Genomic DNA, 24,216 nt, shown 5'->3' on the forward strand with positions numbered 1-24,216 from the left:
AAGAAAGAGAGAGAGAGAGAGAGAGAGAGAGAGAGAGAGAGAGAGAGAGAGAGAGAGAGAGAGAGAGAGAGAGAGAGAGAGAGAGAGAGAGAGAGAGAGAGAGTGTGGCGCGATCAAAGCCACGTGTACGATCTTTAGTGGCTCATGGCTCGAGATGGTTAAAACGCGGAAACAGAAACTTAGGGTTAGTTAGTTAGCTGTTGATGGAGTCGGTGTGAGGCCTAATACTTTGAGACTGTGTTGTGGTTGTTCGATCGCTGTCTTTTTTTCCTTTATTTTTTTGTCTTTTCAAATTTTTATGTTCTTTAAATTTATTTATTATCCAGGCCCGCCATCAAAAGAAGAGGCTCTTCTGTGAAATTTTGAAGCCCACTACCAATTTTTATCATACCATAAAGCCCACAACGGAGCCCAAGAGATACAGAACTATTTATTACCAATCCAAATTGAGAATGATGCGTAATGTCAGCAGTATATGTGCATGGTGCATGGTGGTGAGGCCATTTTCAGATGTTTTTCTTATCCATCAGCCTTTTGTAGCCCTTCGTCACATATCATGGGATTAGAACATTGCAACCTCTTGTTCTACTTGTTGGATTCGTCTCCCATCAGCAGTTTCAAGCCATATATACAGGAGTTTATCATCTGTGTTGGTGTGTGACACACACAGTGCCAGCCCTGATACCAAGCGATGGAAGCTTGAGCTTCCGGCCGACAGAAATTATATAGTTTATCGGCCTTCATTTGAAAATAGTTTTCTTTGGCATTATAGTAAAGACGTTGAGTTGTGGCTTATTGGTAACAGATTTGATATTCATCCTGCAATTTTGTATTAAAACTTTTTCACAAGCGGCCTTTAGTTTCTGTTAGGCTTCGGGTTTTCATATTCATCGGGCCACTACTAGACATAGAAAGGAAAAAAAATTAGCATTGGTCGCAAGTAAAGTAATCAACTACTCAGTCTAACAAAGATAGAAAAAGATAACATACCAAATCAAAACACAGAATTAGTGTTCCAAGAATACGTGATGTAACAACTGAATCATGTAAAACTTATATAACTAATGGCAAAACCAGTGAGGACCTATTAAGGGAAATGGGGTGTGACATGACACCCCTTAAATCCTTATAAATATTTGTTTGTATGAAAAATCTACATAAATTCTTTGGCATTTTTTGTAAAACGCATTTGTTGAACCCACCCACCCCCACATGACACTTTCAATTTCTTTTCTCTTCTTTTTAGTTACAATTTTAACACTCTTTAAATTAATTTTTAGGTCCGCCTCTGGGCAAAACCATAATCCTAAAAACAAACACTGGACATAGAGAATTAGGGTTGGTTGGTTGTTAACGAAGTTCTTGAGGCTCTAAAAGGCTAACATATATTGTGGAACTGTGTTGTGGTGGCTCAACTGATGTCTTCAATTTCTTTCTTTTTGTCCTTTCAAATTGTGGTGACGCAAGACCAAAAGGAAAACTATATATAGTTAAAAGTTAATTTGAGTTAATATTACTAAGTTCGTTAGTTTTATTCAATTGTACCAATTGGATGTTCATCAGACTGTTAGGCTGTTACTCTGTTAGCTACCGTATGGTTGCCTATGTTTTTTTCTTCGCTCGTTTTAATTTGAGTAATTTTCGCTTTTTATTTATTAGAAAAATGACACCGCGACGTAGCGGGGGTAGTGGGGGTGGCCGGCTAGGGTGGTCAATGCAAATATGCAATCATGAATAGCAAACCAGAAAATATAGAAAAATCATTAAAATAAATATATTGACTGGAAAATGACAAATGGCATTAGGTGAATGGTCGGTTTTGGATTTGTAATGCGCCGGCTTTACGTAATGTGCTACGTGTCTTTGTCGATTAACTGGACGGCTATGAATAATTGAGTTTATATTCTCCATCAGAAAGTCCAAAATGTTGTAAACAGAGAGCTAAGAGCCTAAATATTTATGTGTACTTATTAATGCTCGAAGGGTTTCCTTGTATAAAGATTACAAGATGTAGATAAATGGAAAGTATCCAAAACCTAAACTCACTAGGATTAGGAAAACTACTAATACATAATAATGGAAAGATTACATCTACTAGGAAAAGGAAAAAGTTTCATTTTCTCTAAGCTTTGTGGCCGCCTCTCTCTCTCCTGAAGTCAGCTCTCTCTCTCCTCTCTTTAGGGCTTTGGCCGTCTCTCCATCTTCTAGGTATTGGGCCGGTCTTGGACCGGACCTGGTTAATGACAATCCACTTCATGATTTATAACACTCCCCCTTGGATGCCATAACCATACATGATTTGTAGTACGCTTCATGTTGCTTCATGTTGTCTCATTAAAATCTTATCAGGAAAACCCAGTGGGACAAAACCATGATGAAGGAAAAAGAGTACAACACGCACTACTCCCCCTGATGTGAACCTCAGTGTAGAATGTAGAACCTACGCATCTTGTGCGTGATATTTCTTGTATGTATAGGATGGGAAGTAATCACCCAGTTTCATTACTAAGCCGTAACTAGACCACTTCGACCTCTTAGGTCGTTTCTCATGTCCTTTGACATTGAGTGTCCTGGTAAAGCATGTGTGCTAAACAATGTGAACCATATTGTTCTCGGGGATCACTATTGGGTCTTTGCATATCATGTTTGCATGTGTCCATAGTCTAGACGTGATCGTCTACTCTTAACTCTTTACTATGGTCGGATAAACCAAGTACTCATGGACAATGTACTAAACATGGTTATCATGAATCTTGATCTGGCCGATCCATGTCTGGATCATAGACCTTGTCTATACATGTCCACTACTTGTCTCATGAGTGTTCAAGATCAATGATCATTGATATGAGTTTATAATCTCTTATTATGGCTCTGTGGCCGAACACTCTCATGTATCTCACATGTGGACATCGATATTTCTTGCTTTAAGCAGTACCATATCTATCTCGGACATTGTAGTCATTTATCCATCTCTTGATGGTGTCTCATGACCTCTGTTGCTGTGGATTATATCACACACTGAAATATATATTATTAGGTCATAGATCTCGGCTCTCACAAGCTTATGAACTACAATACATTTGTATCCGGTTGATCTTTTGTCTCTACTAGCCCGTGATCAAGAAGAAAGGCTAGACACCTTTTAGTCTTAAAAACCGAACGCGTCTAGTCGAAGAGCCAGACATTCTTTGCTGAAGAGTCGTACGCCCTTAGATGGACAGAGTATGACATCTTTAGTTTGAAGGGCCGAGGCCGAACGCTTTTGGTCGGACACCCACATAGATTTATTCTATGTCTACTAACTTCTTTTAGGTTTAGTATAATCACAAGGAATTTCAAATATATATATATGGACTGTATTGGATTGTCTTTTATACAACTCCAAGATCAATGATCATGCGTGATCAATTTCTTTTACATACTATATGCAGCTGCTTTATGTTTCAGTCCATGAATCTGCTTAGGAACGAAGCTGTTCTATCATCTTATCCAGTGATCCATATGTTGCTTACTACATCATTTGTATCTAATTTCTTTCTTATGACCAGACCATTGTCAATTTCGAAAATCTGTAGCAGCATCCACCACATAGGAGTTTATCTCCTTATAATCTGTTCCTTTGATCTCTGTGAGTACCTTGTGTAACAAGCTATAATCTAATGTTGTTAAGTAGGAAGACATGAACACTTTTACATCATGTACATCTCTCACGGTTTCTTTACTTCTCACATGATCCATCTATTTCACTGGTTGATCAGATGACGTTTCTGTATATGTATATGGCCAATACGCTCATCTCTCTTTTAGATACTTTGAACCTCCACGTTTTATCTTTTCTAATCTATATGATCTTTTATGATTGTATGAGTACTCTTTCATGGGTTCATGATCCTCGTTCATCTCTTTATGTTCAAGTGCTATTCTCTTATGCATTTTTTATATAACATTCATGTGTGTGTCGACACCTTCATATGTGGTTCCATTATGTTCCAGACATGATCTATAGATTGGAGATCTTATTATCCAGGACCTTTATTACCTAGTAGCTTGGCGTCCCAAGACTACATGGTTTGGTACCTTAGATGTGTAGCTGCGCAGCCTTTTCTCAATGTCTGGTATGGTTTCTCTTATAATCTCGGATCTGTATTCTATGCACCATTTTTTTATCCGAGATTCTTTTATCTTATGGAACACTTGGTCTATCTTGTATAGACTCTATAGAAACATTATTATGTCTCTTCTAGGACATTCATTTGGTGCTAAGCTGGTTAGTCATTTCTCGGGTCAGTGTCTGGCATTTCGATTAGCTTCTCAATTAGCTAACTTTATATAATCTTTCTTTGGACGTCTTAAATTATAATCTCTAGTCCGAGGATCTTTGCCAAGACAATGATGGTTAAAACCATTCGTACTTTTAACATTCTTTATCCAGCTTATAATCTTTCTCCTTTAATATTCGGATTCATTTGTTTCATTATAATCCGTACCTGGCCACTATTTGATCACCCATGTTTTGGCTCTCGGTCCTTTTGATTTCGTGGAGAGGATCTTTATTCTTATATATTCCAAATCCTCTTCTGAGGTTCCATCTTAGACGGCACATGTATGTATGTGGTGGTTTATTCAAAATCTCTTAAGATGGTGTATGTCTGGTTTTATGACCCGTATTCAATCTGAGATGGGAATATCTATGCTCACTTATATGGCATGATGCATATGATCATATTATCATTCTATACATGTAAAACATAATGTCTCCAAGCTTATAGACTTTAGAATCTTAGTCTTATAGATAATGGGTTACATGGCCGAACCTTTTATAGGTAATGGGTTGTATGCGGCCAAGCCTGTACTATACAGCCAAGTCATGGCCAAGTCGCGACCAAGCCGTTTATAGGTGATGGTCTTTGCAACCGACCATAACATGGTCTCTTCGGACGAGTAATGGCCTCTATGGTTTGGCCGTTTGTACCATGGCCTCTACGGCCGAGGAATGGTCCTTTTATGGCCTAGTAATGACCGAGCCATATAACATGGTCGTAGACCATACACGAACTTGTAGTATTGATCATGGGTTTATCCTCTCTCCCCCTCATGACCATACTATAAGGTCGTGGTGCTTGGGACAATTAAGCCTAATGAGTTTCCCTTTGTGTACATGTTTCACAACGTGAAATCTTTTATGGGATAACTCTTTGTGCCTTTTCAATCTTTGTATCGAGTTTAGACTTTAGGATGGCTAATCCTATCATGCCATATAGTGTAAAATTTAGTGGTGTTATCTCAATATGGTTACCACATCTCTTGCCTCTTTATCATACTGATCTGGAGCATAGTTTTGATCAGTAGAGATCATAGGTATAGTCTCGACCACTTTCTTTCAAGGTCTTAGGCGTTTTTCTTCTTAAAAACTAAAGGAACTTGTTTCCTTCCTTACCCATTGTTTCTACTTGGAAACCATACATTATAACTTCAATGGGTCACATGTTCTTTTGGGTGTGTATAATGCCTTTTAAGGCAATGCCTTACTCATTCATGATTTCTTACTTGGTTTTATGCCCTTTAGGCAACTCTTTAAAATCATTTATATGTTCAAGTAAGATCAGGCAAGACAATGAATTCAAAACCAATTCCATTGTATATATAAAATCGTGAACTATCAAGTAGGTTAAAAGCAAATCACAAAAACAAGGATTTTAAAATAAAATGTCGAGATCCCTCTTAGTCAATGTATAATCCGGCCTCACAATCTATATTTTCCCAGGCGGCTTTCTTGGATTCTTCCTTATCATTTCTAGCCTCATTGGCTTCAGAAAGTCTCATCTCACTATTTCGTTGCTCAATGTATCTTTTCTGAAGTTTCTCAATCGACTAATAGTATCTTTAATTTTCTGCTTTCTTTGCTCAGTTGCCAATAGGTATGACAATAGGTCATTATAGGTTGTGAAACCCTTAGCCTTATGTGATAACAGTACATCCTTTGGATGGAATGTGGAGTATGTTTTATATAATAAATCATCATCTGTTACCATTTCACCACATAGTTCAAGACTATGGGCGATTTTCATTTGAGCAGAATTATATTCTTCCACGGATTCAAAATCGTGGAACCCGAGAAGCTTCCATTCATTCATGGTCTTTAGCCAAAATATCATTGAGTATCTAGATTCTAGTCTTGTCCAAAGTTCACAAGGATCCTCTATATTTTCATACTGATTTCTCAGTTCCTCAGTGAGATGGTAGTGCATAATTGTTATGGCTCTATGCTTTTCACTTTCAATTTCATCATTTCCTTCAATGATACATTTCCCGAGTCCTCTAGACTTCAGGGCAATTGAAGTGTTCATTCACATTCTTGATAATTATCTCCAGAGAGATTTAGGGCAGCATAATCCGAAGGCTCAAATCTCGACATCTGAAATCATTTAATCAATTTATGATTTAGAATTCTTGCAACCAATTCAAATAATCAGTGCATATGATTTCATAAGTCTCTCTATGATGCTTAGGCCATACGGCTTTGCATTGTGATGCTTATACCTCACGGCCATTATAAGATACAACGATCTTAAGGATCAGATCATGATGCAATCTGGTTTATATAACCATCCGGATACTAGGCCACACAGTCACTTTGATATTCACTAAGCCACACGGCTTTTAATCAATCAAGGGCACAAGGCCGCAAGTGTGAGCAATGTATTAGGCCACACGGCCATATACAAAACGGGATCTAGATGCATTCAATTCTATTTCTTAGTTGCATATCTATTAAGTTTTACCAATTTCAAGGTTGGTAATATTAGATTTTAGAATCAAGCACTCTAGCAACGTAACTCTCATTTAAAACAATATTAAACTTTCAATCTTTAAAGTTTAAAGTTTAAAGTTTCAAGGCCTTTAGGATTTTAAATTCGAGATTAGGATTTCAGTTTAAACAAGATTCAGATTCAAGTTTTTTAAAAACAATCCTAATCATAGCTCTAGGCGATCAATCAAACACTCAAGTTTCAAATCAAAATTAAAAACCGATTTTCCAAAATTAGGGTTTTGGGGGATTTCGAAAAATTTGATCTTTGATCAAGGGGATTTGATTTGCGATTCAAAAACCTTTAAGGCTCTGATTTTAATTGATCAATGGATCAATCTCATTTTTAGGTTTAGATGGAACTTATAGAGCTTCGACTTACTCATAGGGGATTGATCTATTTAAACTATGGCTTTTAGTTTTAGAGATTATCTTTTAAGGTTTCAATCTTTACAAAACAACCAAATTCGATTCTTGTTTTCAGATTTCGAATTACCTTTATTTTGTAGGGTTGAAATGGACCACCAAAGTCAGATGAACCTCTAGTTGCACATGGACGCGAGCTGTCTGGAACGGTCTTGCGTCTGGTCACTGATGTGTGCTGAGGTAGTCAGACGCGATCGGGACGCGTCTTCTTCTTATCTAGTTCACGAGCTGCTGCCTTTGCAAGCGGCTGATCTAATTGCGAGCTGGCTGTGATGCGAACGTGGGCTGGCTCTGTTGTGAACAGGAAGCTGCGAATGTCTAGGATCAGGAACGCTTAAGGGCTTTAGCTGATCGGGTGTTTGCAAGCCGGAACAGAAGCAAGAACAAGTTAGGGTTCTTCGGGATTAGATCTTTGCACCAACTCCTCTCAGCTCATGAAATAAAAGCAAGGAGTATTAGATTACATGAACACCATAATCTGAACAAGATATCATCAAACAACTAAGGTATGATAAACTTATCTTTCACAAGATTTGAATTTGGCTAGAAAATCTTGTTGGTTCGGATTAGGGTTCCAAAAGATCAAGACGGCGCCGCGTATTGTTTCTGCGGGTGTGGGCGCGTATGAGATCTGATCGACGAACGGTTTGCGCTGATGGATTTTTCTCGGCAAGAGCTTCAATTTGATATGTGGCTCGTCGTCTGGTTCCTCGGGAGTTGAGAGATAGATCGATTTTAAGTTGCGCCTGTTTAGGGTTTATGTGTGACGAATTTTAGGTTAGGTTTTGTCTCAGGGTTTTGGAGTCTGTCGTGCTGATAACGTGTTGTAAATAGAGAGTTTAGAGACTGAATATTTCTGTGTACTTATTAATGATCGAGGGGGTTCCTTTATATAAGGATTACAAGATGTAGATAAATGGAAAGTATCCAAAACCTAAACTCACTAGGATTAGGAAAACTACTAATACATAATAAAAGAAAGATTACATCTATTAGGAAAATGAAAGGGTTTCCTTTTCTCCAAGCTTTGTGGCCGCCAATCTTTCTCCTCTCTCTAGGGCTTTGGCCGTCTCTCCATCTTCTAGGTATTGGGCCGGTCTTGGACCGGACCTGGTTAATGACAATACACTCCATGATTTATAACACAAAACCATTTATTACTCATTCCTTTTTAGCGATGTATAATGGGTCGGTCGTTTTTTCTAATGATCAGAGATTTTAGGTAAATGTTTCAACTTTTCAACGTTTGGTTAAAGATTGGCTGTACTATGGCAATGTCGATTTGAATTCTGAACCACTACCTTAGACCATGTGCAGCGTAGGGTCCTTAGAGAGATTTTCAGACGTGGACCCCGTAAAAAGAGAAAGACAGTTAAGAAAAACTATGAGGTAAGGATCGATTTTTTGGGGTTTTTGTGATTTTCGCGGGCCTCACTGATACGTGGCGGCCCGCGATTGATCCTTTTTTTTTCTTTATGAAAAAAAAAAAAAAATTAAAAATCTGAAACCCCAAGTGGGATTCCAGCGATGCACATGCTCTTGGTTTCTCTTAGCATCTTCAAACCTCGAATTGAATTAATATAAATTTACTTTGCAAGTAAGCCATTACATTTCTAATTTTGAAAATTTTCGTATGGTTTAACTCTAAGAATGGTTAATTACTGTAAAAATGCCATGGTGATAAAGAACTTGGAGAAATAAAATGGTAACCAATAATGGCCCTGTCCTGCTTCACAAACAATCTAGCTAATAGCAACCACTAACCTTTTTTGTTTTCTACAACCTTGTCCTTCCTATATGGCAAATAGTACACTACCACTAGATATATTTTTAAAAATGTTTTTAAATCTCAAATTTTCATAATATGCAGACTTAGTATTATAAATCAGAATTATGTTTTATAGCAGAATAAAATTACATTGTAGTCTTTGCAGAGAACCAACAATACTTAACTGTAATGGTAGAAGTATCTTTATTCACTTGTTCGATAACAATTCTCAGTTCTGATAATACTTATCAGACGATCATGAACAGATAATAATGTATGTGCATGGCATGTTATGGTGAGGCTATACTCAAATGTTCTTACGCTGGAAAGCGCCAGATCATATAAACTGGACAATTTATATTGTTTATTTATTTATGGTTTATTCATAGGCTCGTAGCAGTTGGTAACTACGCAAATTAAGTGACAACTAGGAAGAATTTTTAAAACAATCGACATTGATCTATACATTTTCTAAATACATTCTATAGCTGGAATGTATCATTCAAAACTCTGTCCAAACACTTAATTTATCACTGACCCCAATAATTAAGTTTTATCATTAACATGATGATTGATTACTATTGAAGATAACATTAAAATTTGTAATGTTATTGTCAATATTGTCATGGTCTTTATTTTATTTCCGCCATTTCTTTGCATTATCTTCCAACTATAAGAGTAACCACTCCACTTGTCAAAATTCATCACACACCACAAACAGAGAAGAAAACAAAAACCAAAACTACAGTTTCTCTACCGTATCGAAGATGGAAGGCAAGGAAGAAGACGTTAGGGTTGGAGCTAACAAGTTCCCGGAGAGACAACCAATAGGAACTTCAGCTCAGAGCGACAAGGACTACAACGAGCCACCACCAGCGCCGCTTTTCGAGCCTGGTGAGCTTTCTTCATGGTCCTTCTGGCGAGCTGGTATCGCTGAATTTATAGCTACTTTCCTCTTCCTCTACATCACTGTTTTGACCGTCATGGGAGTTAAAAGGTCACCGAACATGTGTGCTTCCGTCGGAATCCAAGGTATCGCTTGGGCCTTCGGTGGTATGATCTTTGCTCTTGTCTACTGCACCGCCGGTATCTCCGGTAAGTCATCCAACTTAACTTCGGTTTGATATATACTCTCCTCGGTTTCAAAACATAATATGTTTAAAATTATAGACTGTTTTCAAGTTAATTTTCAACTTTATTAAAAACTGGATAACCAATTATATTTATACTATATTTTATAATTGGTTGAATTGATTTTAATTCATATCTTAACATATTTTTGGGTAAAAGTAATTTTATAAAATGTGTGATTTCACCTAAAACCTCTTATATTTTGGAACATAGAAACTATATATTAGTTTTGTGTCCATTTGCCTAATCTTGGAGTGTTTTTTTTCTGTCACTCTCAGGTGGACACATCAACCCAGCGGTCACTTTTGGTCTGTTCTTAGCCCGGAAGCTGTCGCTCACCAGAGCTCTGTACTACATAGTGATGCAGTGCTTGGGAGCCATATGCGGAGCTGGTGTGGTTAAAGGGTTCCAGCCTAACCAATACCAGGCTCTAGGAGGAGGAGCCAACACTGTGGCTCCTGGATACACCAAAGGAAGTGGTCTTGGTGCTGAGATCATCGGTACATTTGTCCTTGTTTACACAGTTTTCTCAGCCACTGATGCAAAGAGAAACGCACGTGACTCTCATGTTCCCGTAAGTTACTAATCCATGGAACATAGCTGCTGTAAACAATATGAAATGAGTGAACATTTTAACAGCCTTAAGTGTACATATTGTTGCTTATGGGCTTGAGTTTTTGTGACAATTTGTGCAGATTCTTGCACCACTCCCAATCGGGTTTGCAGTTTTCTTGGTTCACTTAGCAACCATCCCAATCACTGGCACAGGCATCAACCCGGCTAGAAGTCTTGGAGCTGCAATCATCTACAACAAAGACCATTCCTGGGACGACCACGTGAGTTTTCCACAAACTATTTATATACCAATCTCGTTCCAAACTAGGTTTCAATCATTTTTCTGACAATTTTTTTGGCCATGTCAGTGGGTGTTTTGGGTTGGACCCTTCATTGGTGCTGCACTTGCTGCTCTTTACCATGTGATTGTCATCAGAGCAATCCCCTTCAAGTCCAGAAACTAAGTTAAAACAAAACATCAAGTCCTCTGGTTTCTGATCCCGTGTCCTAAGTTGCTTCTATTGTTATTCCATATGTGTAAAATGTGTGTGTATGTATGAACGTGTATGTTCCCTCTCCTTTGCTTAATGCAATCAATGTAACTTGTAAACAATGAAGAATTTCTCAAAAGTTCAACATAAATCATTCTTGAAAGTTATGTTTTATTTCTTAAAATCATAATGGTTCAGTCTGGACTTTTGGTACAGGACTCTTTTTAAACGTGGTAGACTAGTGTCACCTACTTTCCCAAGGAGAATGGTCCCAGTTGTCACATGCTTTACAACAAAGCATGAAGATTCCTTGACATGAATAACAAAAGAAGATTTGACCCAAAAAAAAGAGAAGAAGTTAAAATTTGCAGCAATTGACTCTAAATGGCATCATTCCACTAAGTGAAAGATGACGAGTTTGTGTAGAAATCTGACAAGATCCCTTCGCTTACCACAGATATTACATTTACATTTTTTTCTAACACTCAACGTCAAACCATTATAAAAAAAACGATAAAAGGTTGATAAGAAAGATAACAGTATAAGTTACAAAAAAAAAAAAAGATAACAGTATAGATAAAAGCAATAAAACATAAATTATACTTATAGATAACTTAGTAATCATAACACTAAAACAATAGTATCTATAGTCAGTGGTATAAAATTTGAAATTGAAAAGTATTGAGAATCGGCTAACTAATTTTCATTTGGGTTGAATCGATTACAATTTTGTCTCATAACTTTAATAAAACGTGGAGGATCCCAAACGGTAAGCCCAGACTAATCCCCACGAGACCTTCCATCCGGACACGTACGGTTATAGGCGGGAAGGTGGCTAAGGCTACTTGAACCCAGGGCAGGGACTCCGGCTGGAGTTCCATTACCAATAAAATCATATCTTCCTCATCGATAATAACTAGGCTGTAAAGTGCTGTATTTAAAGATCCATGATTCTTCTTGACGGTTTTTGTGTGTAACTGATACGTGTAAAAAGCTAGAGAGTAAACATAAAAAAAAACTTGCAAAAATTAATTTTTTACATGGATGTTTCTATGTTATTTCAGAAAATATTTAATTTAATTAAACCCAAAATTCACAATTTTAAAATCATTTGAGTAAAATATACTATACAATTAAATTAAATTACATTATTAAAATTTAACACTTCCATATTTTATTTTAAAATCTCACCACCATATATTTAAAATATTGAGAAATCTATTACCAGATAATTAAATATAATAGGAATAAGAAAAAAATCAAAAAATAAAAAGTGATTCAGATGTTTAGGAAAATATTAATGTTATTTTCAGATATATATTTACAAGATCAGAAGTCAATCACAACATCCAATAAGAATTCAGTTCAAACAAAACCATTCTATTACCTAACGTAAATGATAACACCTACACTTTTGTCTCTACCTATTATTTTATCGGGTTGAATAGTAGCATATACACTTAACCAAGAAGATTATACAATGTATTTGCCTTAGAGCATGATTAACCCTACAACCCCATTAGAGTCTCTTAATGATTTTTTTAATAATAATTGTTGGTTAAGAACTTAGTCAAGAGACATCAACATTTTTCTGTTCCAATGCTAGTCTCTTAAATTAGGGTTCTTAAAAAAATATTATCAAACATTTATCCCTAGAAGAAAACACAACCCAGCAGTTAAAAAGAAAAAGCAGTATTGAAATTTTACCAGTATATGCGTTCATCTTTGCCAAGTTCACACCTAGTAATGTCAGATTCTGTCGCAAGGATTCCTATAAAAACAAAACAGGTTAGATTTATGAGTGGCAAACAGAAACAAAGAAGAAATGAGAGGAGAGCACAAGAGAAGACCTGTAATTGTTGTTTCAACCTCTAGTTCACGGTTTTGTTCTGCATAAATATCAACCATTTAAGTAACAAAACTTGCTCATCAGCTTCAGCAGAAAACTAAAAACCCATTCAAGCACCGAGAGAAGACGGGATGACGTACCATTATCCCCTGGTCAGGAAGTTAAGTCATTGATGAGGACATGATTTATAGCAGAAGGGAAAAGACCCGTGCTTTCATGAATTTTCGTGGTAATCTTTGTCAGCCAAGAAGGCACTGAAACAATGCAAAGGGTCTACATAACTCTTTTGAGTATCTAGAATTAAAATTATTAAACGGATGTTTTTCTAATTATTACTTACACTCTTGTGGAACAAGACCCTTTTCATGGACCATACCACCTGCAAAATGAACAAAAGCTCAAGACTTTAATTTTTTTTCTTCAAAACACAATGTAATGAAAACGAAGTGTATGAAAGTCTTCTAACAGCACACCCCAGTTCTGTAATCTTCTGTTCTTTAACGTCTTCCACTTGAAACCAGATGCTCCATATATCTTTAAACATGACAGTAAAATGGGTAAGAGAGGAACACAAAATCAACAATGTCTCAAATGCAAAAGATGTGGTGGAGGAGATTACACGATTGAGGAGCTGAGTTTGCTCTTGGTCAGTGATGAAACCAGGAATGTAGAAGACTGTAGGGGTAAGACCTACCCTGAAGCTCTCTAGCCCTATGACTGTATCAAGAATCAAATTTGGTTTTGTAATTGAAAACAATCTTATTGAATCCTCTATCAAGAAAGGGACTTTAAAGTTTAAACCAAGCACAAGCGGAAGAGTTCCAACTACAGATCCAAACTAACATACTGGCAAAGCTATTACTCTGTCTCAGCTATGGGGAGCAAAAACAATCATATTTTAAAGGAATCAGAGTCTTTTTCAACTGATTCTTCTGTAATATACTTAAACCCAAGCATAAAGAAAAAAGAATATGAATGAATCTAACCAGAAACTGCAATAGGAATCTCTTTGCTTCTCTGGTTCTGTTTCTTCTTCGTTTCCACTTAGCGTTTCCATGGCGGATCAACCCAGAAACTGCAATAGGATTCGATCAAAGAGATTCTGGGAGAATAAAGGCCGACGAATTTCTTCTGCGTCGCGGAGAGATTAAGAGACGTCGCTTGTGTCGCTAGATTAAGAGACGTCGCTTAAGGTAATTCATTTTTTCTTTTATTTTTAATCATAAATAAACCTAAATACCCCCATAAGAGACGCCGATAATCATGGTCTTATTCCTTCGGATTCAGATCGATTTATATGATTGTTTGATTTCTCCACCTTTAAAAATTAATAGTTGTGTTTATGTTTCTATACATTCACGTCATCAATTAAAAGGGAAATATATAATATACATTAAAACATTTGTAAAAAATATTTTTATGTTTGTATGTTATGCCAGAAAAAAATTAATAAAACCCAAAAATCACTATTATAAAATAATATGAGTAAAATATATACAACTAAATTAATTTATTAAAACCTAACATTTCCACATTGTAAGAACTCACCACCATTTATTTGAAATATTGAAAACTGTACAAGATAATTACAATTTTTACTAAGAAGAAACAAACGGCGATTCAAATGTTTAGGAAAACGAGGATCATTCGATCATTCATACTTTTCTGTAAAACAATACTAATAATTCAGCTATGTAAGAAAATAATTGTACATTTAATTATGATTACGATAGTATTAAGAAAATGTTAATACTCTTTCGAAAAGTATATGGAAGATAAGAAGTGAATCTTAACATCCAATAAGAATTCAGTGCAAAAAAAAAAAATCATTGTATTAGTATTACCTAACGTAAATGATAACGCCTACACTTTTGTCTCTACCTATTTTTATATGTTTTTTGGTCGAACATATCGCATTTAAATAGTAGCATTATACACTAACCACTAGAGGGAGATAATACAATTTATTTGTCTTTATCCTCGGATTCAGAGCCATTTATATGATTGGTTTGCTTCTCCACCTTTCACTCATCTTCTCCTACTCTGCTCTCTCTTATAACAAGCAAAGACTTGTGGCTTTCTCTCTCCCTCTCTCTCTTCGTTTTGCTCTGTTTTTCAACAATGGCTACTATCTGGAGGAGGTTGCTGAAGACAGAGACGATCCCCCGCATCAGCCAAAGCACGAGGAAGCTCTTCTCCACCGACGGATCTTCTTCTTTCGCCGACAGACTCAGAAACCTTCCCAAAGAGTTCCCTGCAACTCAGGCCAAACGCGATGCTTCTCTGGTAAATGAAAAAAAAAAAACTTTGTTTCTTGGGCATCTTGAAAATGTTATCTTCTTCCGATGTTGACTGATCGATCAAATCTGTCTGTGTTGTAGCTCATTGGAAGAACCCCACTCGTGTTCCTCAACAGAGTCACTGAAGGCTGTGGAGCTTATATTGCTGCCAAGCAAGAACATTTCCAGCCTACTTGTAGCGTCAAAGACAGGTGACGACTGTGAACTCATAATCTTAGGACATAATCAGTCCCAAAAAGCGTTGACTTTTGTTTGGGTTTTGTTGGCTCCAGACCAGCTTTAGCTATGGTTGCAGATGCAGAGAAGAAAAACCTTATCACTCCTGGAAAAGTAATCCTCTTTTTTTTACTTACTTTAATTATTAGATACCGGTTTAATGTTAACCATTCGGTTTGGTTTCCTTTTGCTTAACCGATGTAATACAAATTTGTTGAACCATGTAGCAAACTTTGATTAACACATTAATTCAATAAATTTCATATACTTAATCTCAAATTAATGGTGAATTAACTCACTGAAGTGATGTGTTTATGTTTATCAGACAACATTGATAGAGCCAACTTCAGGAAACATGGGAATAAGTATGGCTTTCATGGCGGCTCTGAAAGGGTACAAGATTATAATGACAATGCCTTCTTACACAAGTTTGGAGAGGAGAGTGACTATGAGGTCCTTTGGTGCTGAGCTTGTCCTCACTGATCCAACCAAAGGAATGGGTGGAACCGTTAAGAAAGCTTATGATCTCCTTGAGAGTACTCCTGATGCTCATATGTTGCAACAGTTTGCTAATCCAGCAAACACTCAGGTACTTAAAAGAGTTTTGATAGATCCCTAGGTCATGTAGTGTTAGATAGAGAGAGAGGTGAATGATGGTTGGAATATTTGGTGCAGATACATTATGATACAACTGGTCCTGAGATTTGGGAAGATACACTTGGGAACGTTGATATCTTTGTGATGGGAATTGGCAGTGGAGGCACTGTCTCTGGTGTTGGCCAATACCTTAAATTTAAAAACCCAAATGTCAAGGTATTTGAAATCTTGTTAGTATAAAAAAGAGAATGTGTTTGATCATTGATGTCTTGCTAATGGTAGATATATGGAGTGGAGCCTGCTGAAAGCAACATACTCAACGGTGGCAAGCCAGGTGCATTTTATTTGTTTATCCTCTTTGATTCCTTGTGGTCTAAATCAATGTAAGATTCTAGTATATGCGGTTGCTGATGGTTAGAGCTTTGAACTTTGGGTTAGGTCCACATGCTATCACAGGGAATGGGGTTGGATTTAAACCGGATATCTTGGATATGGATGTTATGGAGAGCGTTCTTGAGGTAATGTTACTGATAAGCTTCCATGTATTTGTGTTCTAACAACTTGTAAAATGCTTATGTGTTTTGAGTTATACGTGCAGGTTAGTAGTGAGGATGCTATAAAAATGGCTAGAGAATTGGCATTAAAAGAAGGTCTCATGGTGAGTTTTCTTTTTGGAGATCGTAGAGATAACTGGTTTGTTTTGCTGGTGCTGACTATGGAAACACTAACTTGTAGGTTGGGATATCATCGGGGGCTAACACCGTGGCAGCAATTAGACTGGCGAAAATGCCAGAGAACAAAGGCAAACTCATTGTGGTAAGAGAGGAGACAAAGAAACAACTGTTCTTGAGTCTTTTTTATGATCAGTGTCATGGTTTGACCGGACTTTTGGAATGTGTTTTGTGTTTGTATTGAACAGACGATTCATGCGAGCTTTGGGGAGAGATATCTGTCGTCTATTCTGTTTGATGAGCTGAGGAAAGAAGCAGAAGCAATGAAGCCAGTTTCAGTTGACTGATTTGGTTTTGGTTGATGAAGAAAAGGTTCTTTACTATTATATCTTATCCAGGGAGCAAAATACTGTGACACAGCCTATAAAAGAATGTAATGGACAATATTTGTTTGTTTTATATTGATGTTGGATATTGCAAGAATAATTTATGTTAAATGTGTGATATTGGAAATAAAAGCATTTTGTGGCTCAGATAGAGATTGTTGTGCTGGAAGACTGTGGATATGTGTTCATCTTCATTTAAGTGTAGAGCTTGGGAGACTGTGAATGTGTGTTCGAAAAAAAATTCTGGTAAATATGATTTCTGTTACGAAAGACAGCTAAGAAAGCCAGCAGCCAGCCGTTTATGTTGAAAAATATAAAAAATGTGGAGCCCGCTGCACTATTTGCACAGTGAATTTCTTTGAACATTTACGTTCGTTGTATTACGCATCTCAAAACCTCAACCTTCTCTTCTCTCTCTGATAAAATATTTCTATCAGTGTTAAAGTTTCTACGGGTATAAAATTTCGCCCTTATCTAAATTCCTGCGAAACAATAAAATACCAGTTCTTTTTATAACACGTTATCAGCACGATCACTCTGCGATTCGGTAAAATTTATTTGTATCATTTATACTCTGTTATAATGGTCAGTATACCGCCTCTACTATTATTTATATCATGTTATAATGGCCGGAATACCGCCTATATTATTTACTAGTAATTTAATTTATTTATTGGTCGGCCGAGCCGCCTTATATTCTGTTTATTATTTATTGGTCGGCCGAGCCGCCTTATATTCTGTTTATTATTTATTGGTCGGCCGAGCCGCCTTATATTCTGTTTATTATTAATTGGTCGGCCGAGCCGCCGTATAATTTATTTATTACTCTGCATTGATCGGCTGAGCCGTCGCATGATTTGTAGTCATAACATAAATATTTCATTGCCATAATTTTTACTTTTATGAAATTTTATAGATTTGATTGACTGTTTAATACGATATTTTCATACTGATTTTTAGTGCACTCGATTTAACCCCAACGGTCCCAAAGAAATTTTTTCAAAAATTTCCCCTTTCTCCAACGGTCATGAACAGTAATTTTCATCTATAAATACAACTCATTTTCACTCTATTTCATCATCCAAAACATTTCATCTTCTCTCAAAAAATTTCAAATCGCTCTCCTCCGATTTCTCATTTCAAGAAAGATGATTCGCGCACTTTTGTTTTTATGTGCCATTTTTATTTGTGTTTCTATTTATGGTTTATTCGTTGGAGAATTTACTCCGAGTGAATTTAAGATGAATATCGGTTTAATTTTCTTTACATCGCTTCTCCTTGTAATTGCTTGCATGATTAATGTAAACGGTTCTTTTTAATATGAATAATATTCTAATAATTTTTTTATTTATGTGCTTTAGAAATACAAATGGCAAAAATCGAGAAACTTCAGTTTCCGGCATTGGAAGTAACTGGGACAAACTACACGGCATGGGTTACAAACATGGAGCTTCATCTAGATTCCGAGGAAATACTCGGAACAATAAAAGACGGCAATATATCAACCTCTCATGAAAAAGCTAAGGCCGTGATATTTCTGAGAAGGCATCTAGATGAAAATCTTACGCATGATTATGCGAGAACCAAAGATCCCTTAGATCTTTGGAAAGCCCTGAAGGAGAGGTTTGATAACCAAAAGAAAATTACTCTCCCCCATGCACTCGATGAGTGGAAAAATCTACGATTTCAAGATTTTGAAAAGTGGAAACGTACAATTCCGCTATATTGAGAATAGCAGCGCAATTAGATTATTGCGGTAAGCCTGTCTCGGAAGCAGAAATGCTCGAGAAAACTTACCAAACGTTCCACAAAAATCATTATGTTCTACAAGAACAATATAGAAATTGTGGGTATACGAGGTTCTCTGAACTCGCTGTGGCGCTTATAATAGCGGAGAGAAATAATGAACTCCTCATTAAAAACCACAATGCCCGGCCCACGGGAACCAAAGCATTTCCTGAGGTAAATGCAACGGATATAAAAAATCCGGAAAAAGGAAATTATTCCTATCGTGGCCGTGGTCGTGGCCGTGGTCACAATCGTGGTTTTGGTCGTGGTCGTGGTTATCGATTTAACCGCAACCATGAAAGGAGTAACAACCCAAGAGGAAGGGGATCCAACACATGGAATCGATCTGATCGGGTAAAAGGGAAAGAAACCCAAGAAAACCCTACTCATAAAAATGAGAACGTCTGTTACAGATGTGGATCGAAGGGACACTGGTCTCAAGTATGTCGAACTCCTCGGCATCTATGCCAATTGTACCAAGAATCTATTAAAGGCAAGGCAAAGGAAGTAAATCTCAATGAACACCTTGTGGGTACAACATCGACATACCTCGAATCCTCTGACTTTATGGGAGATTTCGACGAGGCCACTCATCAAAATAATTGAAGTGCTTGTACTGATCAAGCTTAATAATGCCTAGTGATGCCATAAAATATTATGTATTTCACTTTCAAAATAATGTTGTATTTCAAAATATATAATGTATAATTATTGTGTACTTGTTATTGATGAATAATATGTTTACTTATGAAAGTTTATTTTCTTTATTAATATTAACTGTGTGTTACAGAAATGGATAAGAAAGCAAATGGAACAACAACTAAACAAATTGGTAGAGAAGTTTGCATACCAGATAGTGGCACAACGCACACTATACTGAAGGATAAGAGATATTTCTCTACTTTAAAGTCAGTAAAAATGACTATAAACACAATATCAGGTCCTACAGACCTGATCGAAGGAATTGGCAAGGCGAACTTTATGTTGCCTAATGGAACAAAGTTTTCCATAGATAATGCCTTATATTCTCCAAATTCTAAGAGAAATTTGTTGAGTTTCAAAGATATATACCGTCAAGGGTATAACACTCAGTCTGCAACTGAGAATGGAAAGAAGTATTTGTATATAACTTCTGAAAAATCAGGCAAAGGCCTTGTACTGGAAAAATTTCTAGAACTTCCTTCTGGATTGCATCACACTTATATAAGTTCTGGATTGCATCACACTTATATTGATGCTATAGAATCACATCTTGTGATAAAAAGAAATCCAGAAGATGTTACATTATGGCATGATCGCCTTGGTCATCCAGGCACTACAATGATGCGAAAAATCATTGAAAGCTCACATGGTCATTCAATAAAAACCCAAGATATATACCAAAGTAATAAAATGACATGTGATGCGTGTGCTCTTGGGAAATTAATCATAAGACCATCACCAACCAAAGTTGACAAAGAATCACCAAAGTTTTTGGAAAGAATCCAAGGTGATATTTGTGGACCAATACATCCACCGTGTGGACCATTCTACTACTTTATGGTATTAATCGATGCATCGAGTAGATGGTCACATGTTTGTTTGTTATCATCTCGAAATATGGCATTTGCGAGATTTCTAACTCAGATAATCAAATTAAGAGCACAGTTCTCAGATTATCCAATTAAAAGAGTTAGATTAGATAACGCTGGTGAATTCACATCCCAAGCTTTTAATGATTATTGTATGGTATCAGGGATTGAAGTAGAGCATTTGTTGCTCATGTTCATACACAAAATGGTTTGGCAGAATCATTAATTAAACGGCTGCAACTAATTGCAAGGCCATTGATCATGAGATCAAAACTCCCAACCTCGGTATGGGGACATGCTATTTGCATGCAGAAGCACTAATTCGGATAAGACCAAGTGCATACCACAGATATTCCCCATTACAGTTAGCATTTGGAAAAGAACCAAATATCTCTCATCTAAAAATCTTTGGTTGTGCGGTTTATATTCCAATAGCACCACCGCAACGTACAAAGATGGGACCGCAAAGACGGTTGGGAATATATATTGGCTATGATTCTCCATCAATAATAAGATACCTAGAACCACAAACTGGTGATGTGTTTACGGCACGATTTGCCGATTGTCATTTCAATGAGAAAGAATTCCCAACTCTAGGGGGAGACAATAAACAAGTAGGAAAAGAGATCAAATGGAGTGTACCATCGTTATTACACCTTGATCCTCCTACGAAACAGTCAGAACTAGAAGTTCGACGTATCATGCATTTACAAAATATAGCAAATCAGCTACCTGATGCATTTGCTGATACCAAAATGGTAACTAAATCACATATACCCGCTGCAAATACTCCTGCTCGTATTGAAATACCACAAAATGGTGGAACGGCAGTTGATACACGTGAATCAGGAACACGTTTAAAGCGCGGTAGACCTATTGGTTCAAAGGATAAACTTCCTAGAAAACGTAAGGAATGTGAAAAGCATGATACTCCCAAAATAACAAAAAATATTTTGGACGAAGAAAATTGTGAATCTAACGACAATATAAAGCATCTTGAATCTGAAGGAAATCATGAGATTTCTATCAATTACATCCATAATGGAAAGATATGGAAACGAAATGAGATGGATGATATTGATGACGTTTTCTCATACCTTTTAGCAAAGGAAATAAATGAAGAAAACGAAGATCCAGAACCAAAGTCTGTATATGAATGTCAAAAGAGACATGACTGGATAAAATGGAAAGATGCAATTCAAGTCGAATTAGATTCGCTTAACAAACGAAATGTATTCGGACCTATTGTGCTCACACCCAAAGATGTAAAACCTGTTGGGTACAAATGGGTGTTTGTCCGAAAAAGAAATGAGAAAAACGAGATTACAAGATACAAAGCTCGTCTCGTAGCCCAAGGTTTCTCTCAAAGGCCAGGAATTGATTATGAGGAAACTTATTCTCCTGTCATGGACGCAATCACATTTAGATTCCTGATGAGCCTAGCGGCCAATGAAAATTTAGAAATGCGTCTCATGGATGTCGTTACGGCATATTTATATGGATCATTAGATACTGATATCTATATGAGAATCCCAGATGGATTTAAAATGCCAGAAACGTTAAGTTCCAAACCTAAAGAGTTATGTGCAATAAAATTGCAAAGATCATTATATGGGTTAAAACAATCTGGACGAATGTGGTATAATCGTCTCAGCGAACACTTAACAAAAGAAGGATACACAAATGATCCTATATGCCCTTGTGTTTTCATAAAGAAAACAACATCCGGATTTGTGATAATCGCGGTGTACGTTGATGATCTTAATATTATTGGAACTCAAAACGAAATCCAAAAGGCATCAAACTATCTGAAAGGAGAATTTGAGATGAAAGATCTCGGCCAGACAAAATATTGTCTAGGATTACAAATTGAGCATTCTCGAAAGGGTATATTTGTACACCAGTCTACATATACCAAACGAGTATTGAAACGCTTTAACATGGATAAAGCAACTCCTCTTAGCACCCCGATGGTCGTTAGATCACTTAATGTTGAAAATGATCCGTTTCGACCATCTGAGGAAAATGAAGAAATACTTGGTCCTGAAACTCCATATTTAAGTGCAATTGGAGCTCTTATGTATCTTGCAAATTGTACTCGACCTGACATATCTTTGCTGTTAATCTTTTAGCGAGATTCAGTTCGTCTCCTACACGAAGACATTGGAATGGAATTAAACATGTCTTTCGTTACCTTCAAGGAACAACTGATTTAGGCTTGTTTTATCCTAAAAGTTCAAAAGGTCAAATGATTGGTTTTGCAGATGCAGGTTATTTGTCAGATCCACACAAAGCTCGATCCCAGACAGGATATGTTTTTACAATTGGAGGCACCGCCATATCTTGGCGTTCTCAGAAGCAGACACTTGTTGCTACTTCTTCAAATCACGCTGAGATCATTGCACTCCATGAAGCAAGTAGAGAATGTGTATGGCTAAGATCAATAAGCCGACACATCTGTTCAAGCAGTGGGATTGACGAAAATGCGGAGCCAACTATTCTATATGAAGATAACGCGGCATGTGTTGCTCAAACGAAGGAAGGATATATCAAAAGCGATAGAACCAAACATATACCTCCGAAGTTCTTCTCATACACTCAAGAGCTCGAGAAGAATAAAGAGATTGAAGTAAGATATGTTCGATCAAGCGACAATGCAGCCGACCTCTTCACAAAATCACTCTCTACCTCGGTATTCAGAAAACACATCCACAACATTGGAATGCGCCATCAGAAGGATATATGACTGCTTATTCGAGGGGGAGCTTACGTGGTTGTACTCTTTTTACCTTACTATGGTTTTTCCCATTGGGTTTTCCTGGAAAGGTTTTTAACGAGGCAACAAAGACGTTAAGCGAGAGTGGATAGTGACACCGGTCCCCAAGGGGGAGTGTTATGAAAGACAGCTAAGAAAGCCAGCAGCCAGCCGTTTATGTTGAAAAATATAAAAGATGTGGGGCCCGCTGTACTATTTGCACAGTGAATTTCTTTCTATATATACGAACATTTACGTTCGTTGTATTACGCATCTCAAAACCTCAACCTTCTCTTCTCTCTCTGATAAAATCTTTCTATCAGTGTTAAAGTTTCTACGGATATAAAATTTCGCCCTTATCTAAATTCCTGCGAAACAATAAAATACCAGTACTTTTTATAACAATTTCAAACATTATCTAGTGACATGCTCAATGCAACACTCTAATTTTTTATCATAAGATAATTTCATGAATCATATATAACGTCATTTCTGAATGTTTATACTTTTATTTTATTTCAACAATATAGTGAATCAGTTATGATATCCACTATCTAGACTATTGAATTTATGTTCTTATAATGTTTTGGTTTGTGAGCCTATTACGCTTTGTGAAAAACATTTTAATGTTGTCTAACTACATTTTTGAATTGATTTTGTAGTGCATATTTATGAGTAAACACATTGAAAATTTGAGAGGGGAATAACAATATGAAATAATATGACACAAAATGATCATTTTCTTACTTGGCCTATTATTATTATTTTTTTTTGTAACTAAGTTTTTTTTTTATGGTTATTGATTAGAAAATAAAATATTATATGATATTTAATATTTTAATGTGCTATCAGAATAAGAGGTGAATTCTTTGCTTACCAGTATTGCTATACGTTTATAGTTTGA

The 24,216-nt window shown here is 36.6% G+C and overlaps 2 protein-coding genes and 1 long non-coding RNA gene across 6 annotated transcripts; 2 read left to right on the forward strand and 1 right to left on the reverse strand.

The window, feature by feature from the left end:
* Positions 1-9,623: 9,623 nt before the first annotated feature.
* Positions 9,624-11,342, forward strand: LOC106415690 (aquaporin PIP1-1). Of its 2 annotated transcripts, none has more exons than XM_013856449.3 (4): positions 9,624-10,097; positions 10,412-10,707; positions 10,829-10,969; positions 11,057-11,342. In XM_013856449.3, the coding sequence occupies exons 1-4, from the start codon at positions 9,770-9,772 to the stop codon at positions 11,150-11,152; spliced, it is 861 nt and encodes a 286-aa protein (XP_013711903.1). In that variant the 5' UTR covers positions 9,624-9,769; the 3' UTR covers positions 11,153-11,342. The 2 variants fall into 2 exon arrangements, with proteins under 2 accessions (XP_013711903.1, XP_013711904.2); XM_013856450.2 differs by having other exon boundaries at positions 9,659-10,097; positions 10,829-10,973.
* Positions 11,343-11,760: 418 nt separating this feature from the next.
* Positions 11,761-14,330, reverse strand: LOC106414052. Of its 3 annotated transcripts, none has more exons than XR_007327170.1 (8): positions 14,015-14,330; positions 13,648-13,745; positions 13,502-13,562; positions 13,369-13,407; positions 13,169-13,282; positions 13,030-13,068; positions 12,887-12,950; positions 11,761-12,156 (listed from the first exon to the last, which is right to left on the reverse strand). It is a non-coding gene; the product is annotated as an uncharacterized LOC106414052 (long non-coding RNA). The 3 variants fall into 3 exon arrangements; XR_007327169.1 differs by having other exon boundaries at positions 11,761-12,173; XR_001282743.3 differs by having other exon boundaries at positions 11,761-12,950; positions 14,015-14,326.
* A 618-nt stretch (positions 14,331-14,948) lies between these two features.
* LOC106415710 (bifunctional L-3-cyanoalanine synthase/cysteine synthase C1, mitochondrial-like) lies at positions 14,949-17,345 on the forward strand. Its single transcript, XM_013856476.3, has 10 exons — positions 14,949-15,314; positions 15,410-15,519; positions 15,601-15,658; positions 15,870-16,133; positions 16,220-16,357; positions 16,424-16,475; positions 16,580-16,659; positions 16,740-16,799; positions 16,877-16,957; positions 17,061-17,345. Exons 1-10 carry the CDS (start codon positions 15,150-15,152, stop codon positions 17,157-17,159), a joined length of 1,107 nt encoding a protein of 368 aa, XP_013711930.1. The 5' UTR covers positions 14,949-15,149; the 3' UTR covers positions 17,160-17,345.
* Positions 17,346-24,216: the final 6,871 nt, after the last annotated feature.

Source organism: Brassica napus, chromosome C8 (genome assembly GCF_020379485.1).
Source record: "Brassica napus cultivar Da-Ae chromosome C8, Da-Ae, whole genome shotgun sequence".
In the NCBI taxonomy this organism is placed as follows: Eukaryota; Viridiplantae; Streptophyta; class Magnoliopsida; order Brassicales; family Brassicaceae; genus Brassica; species Brassica napus.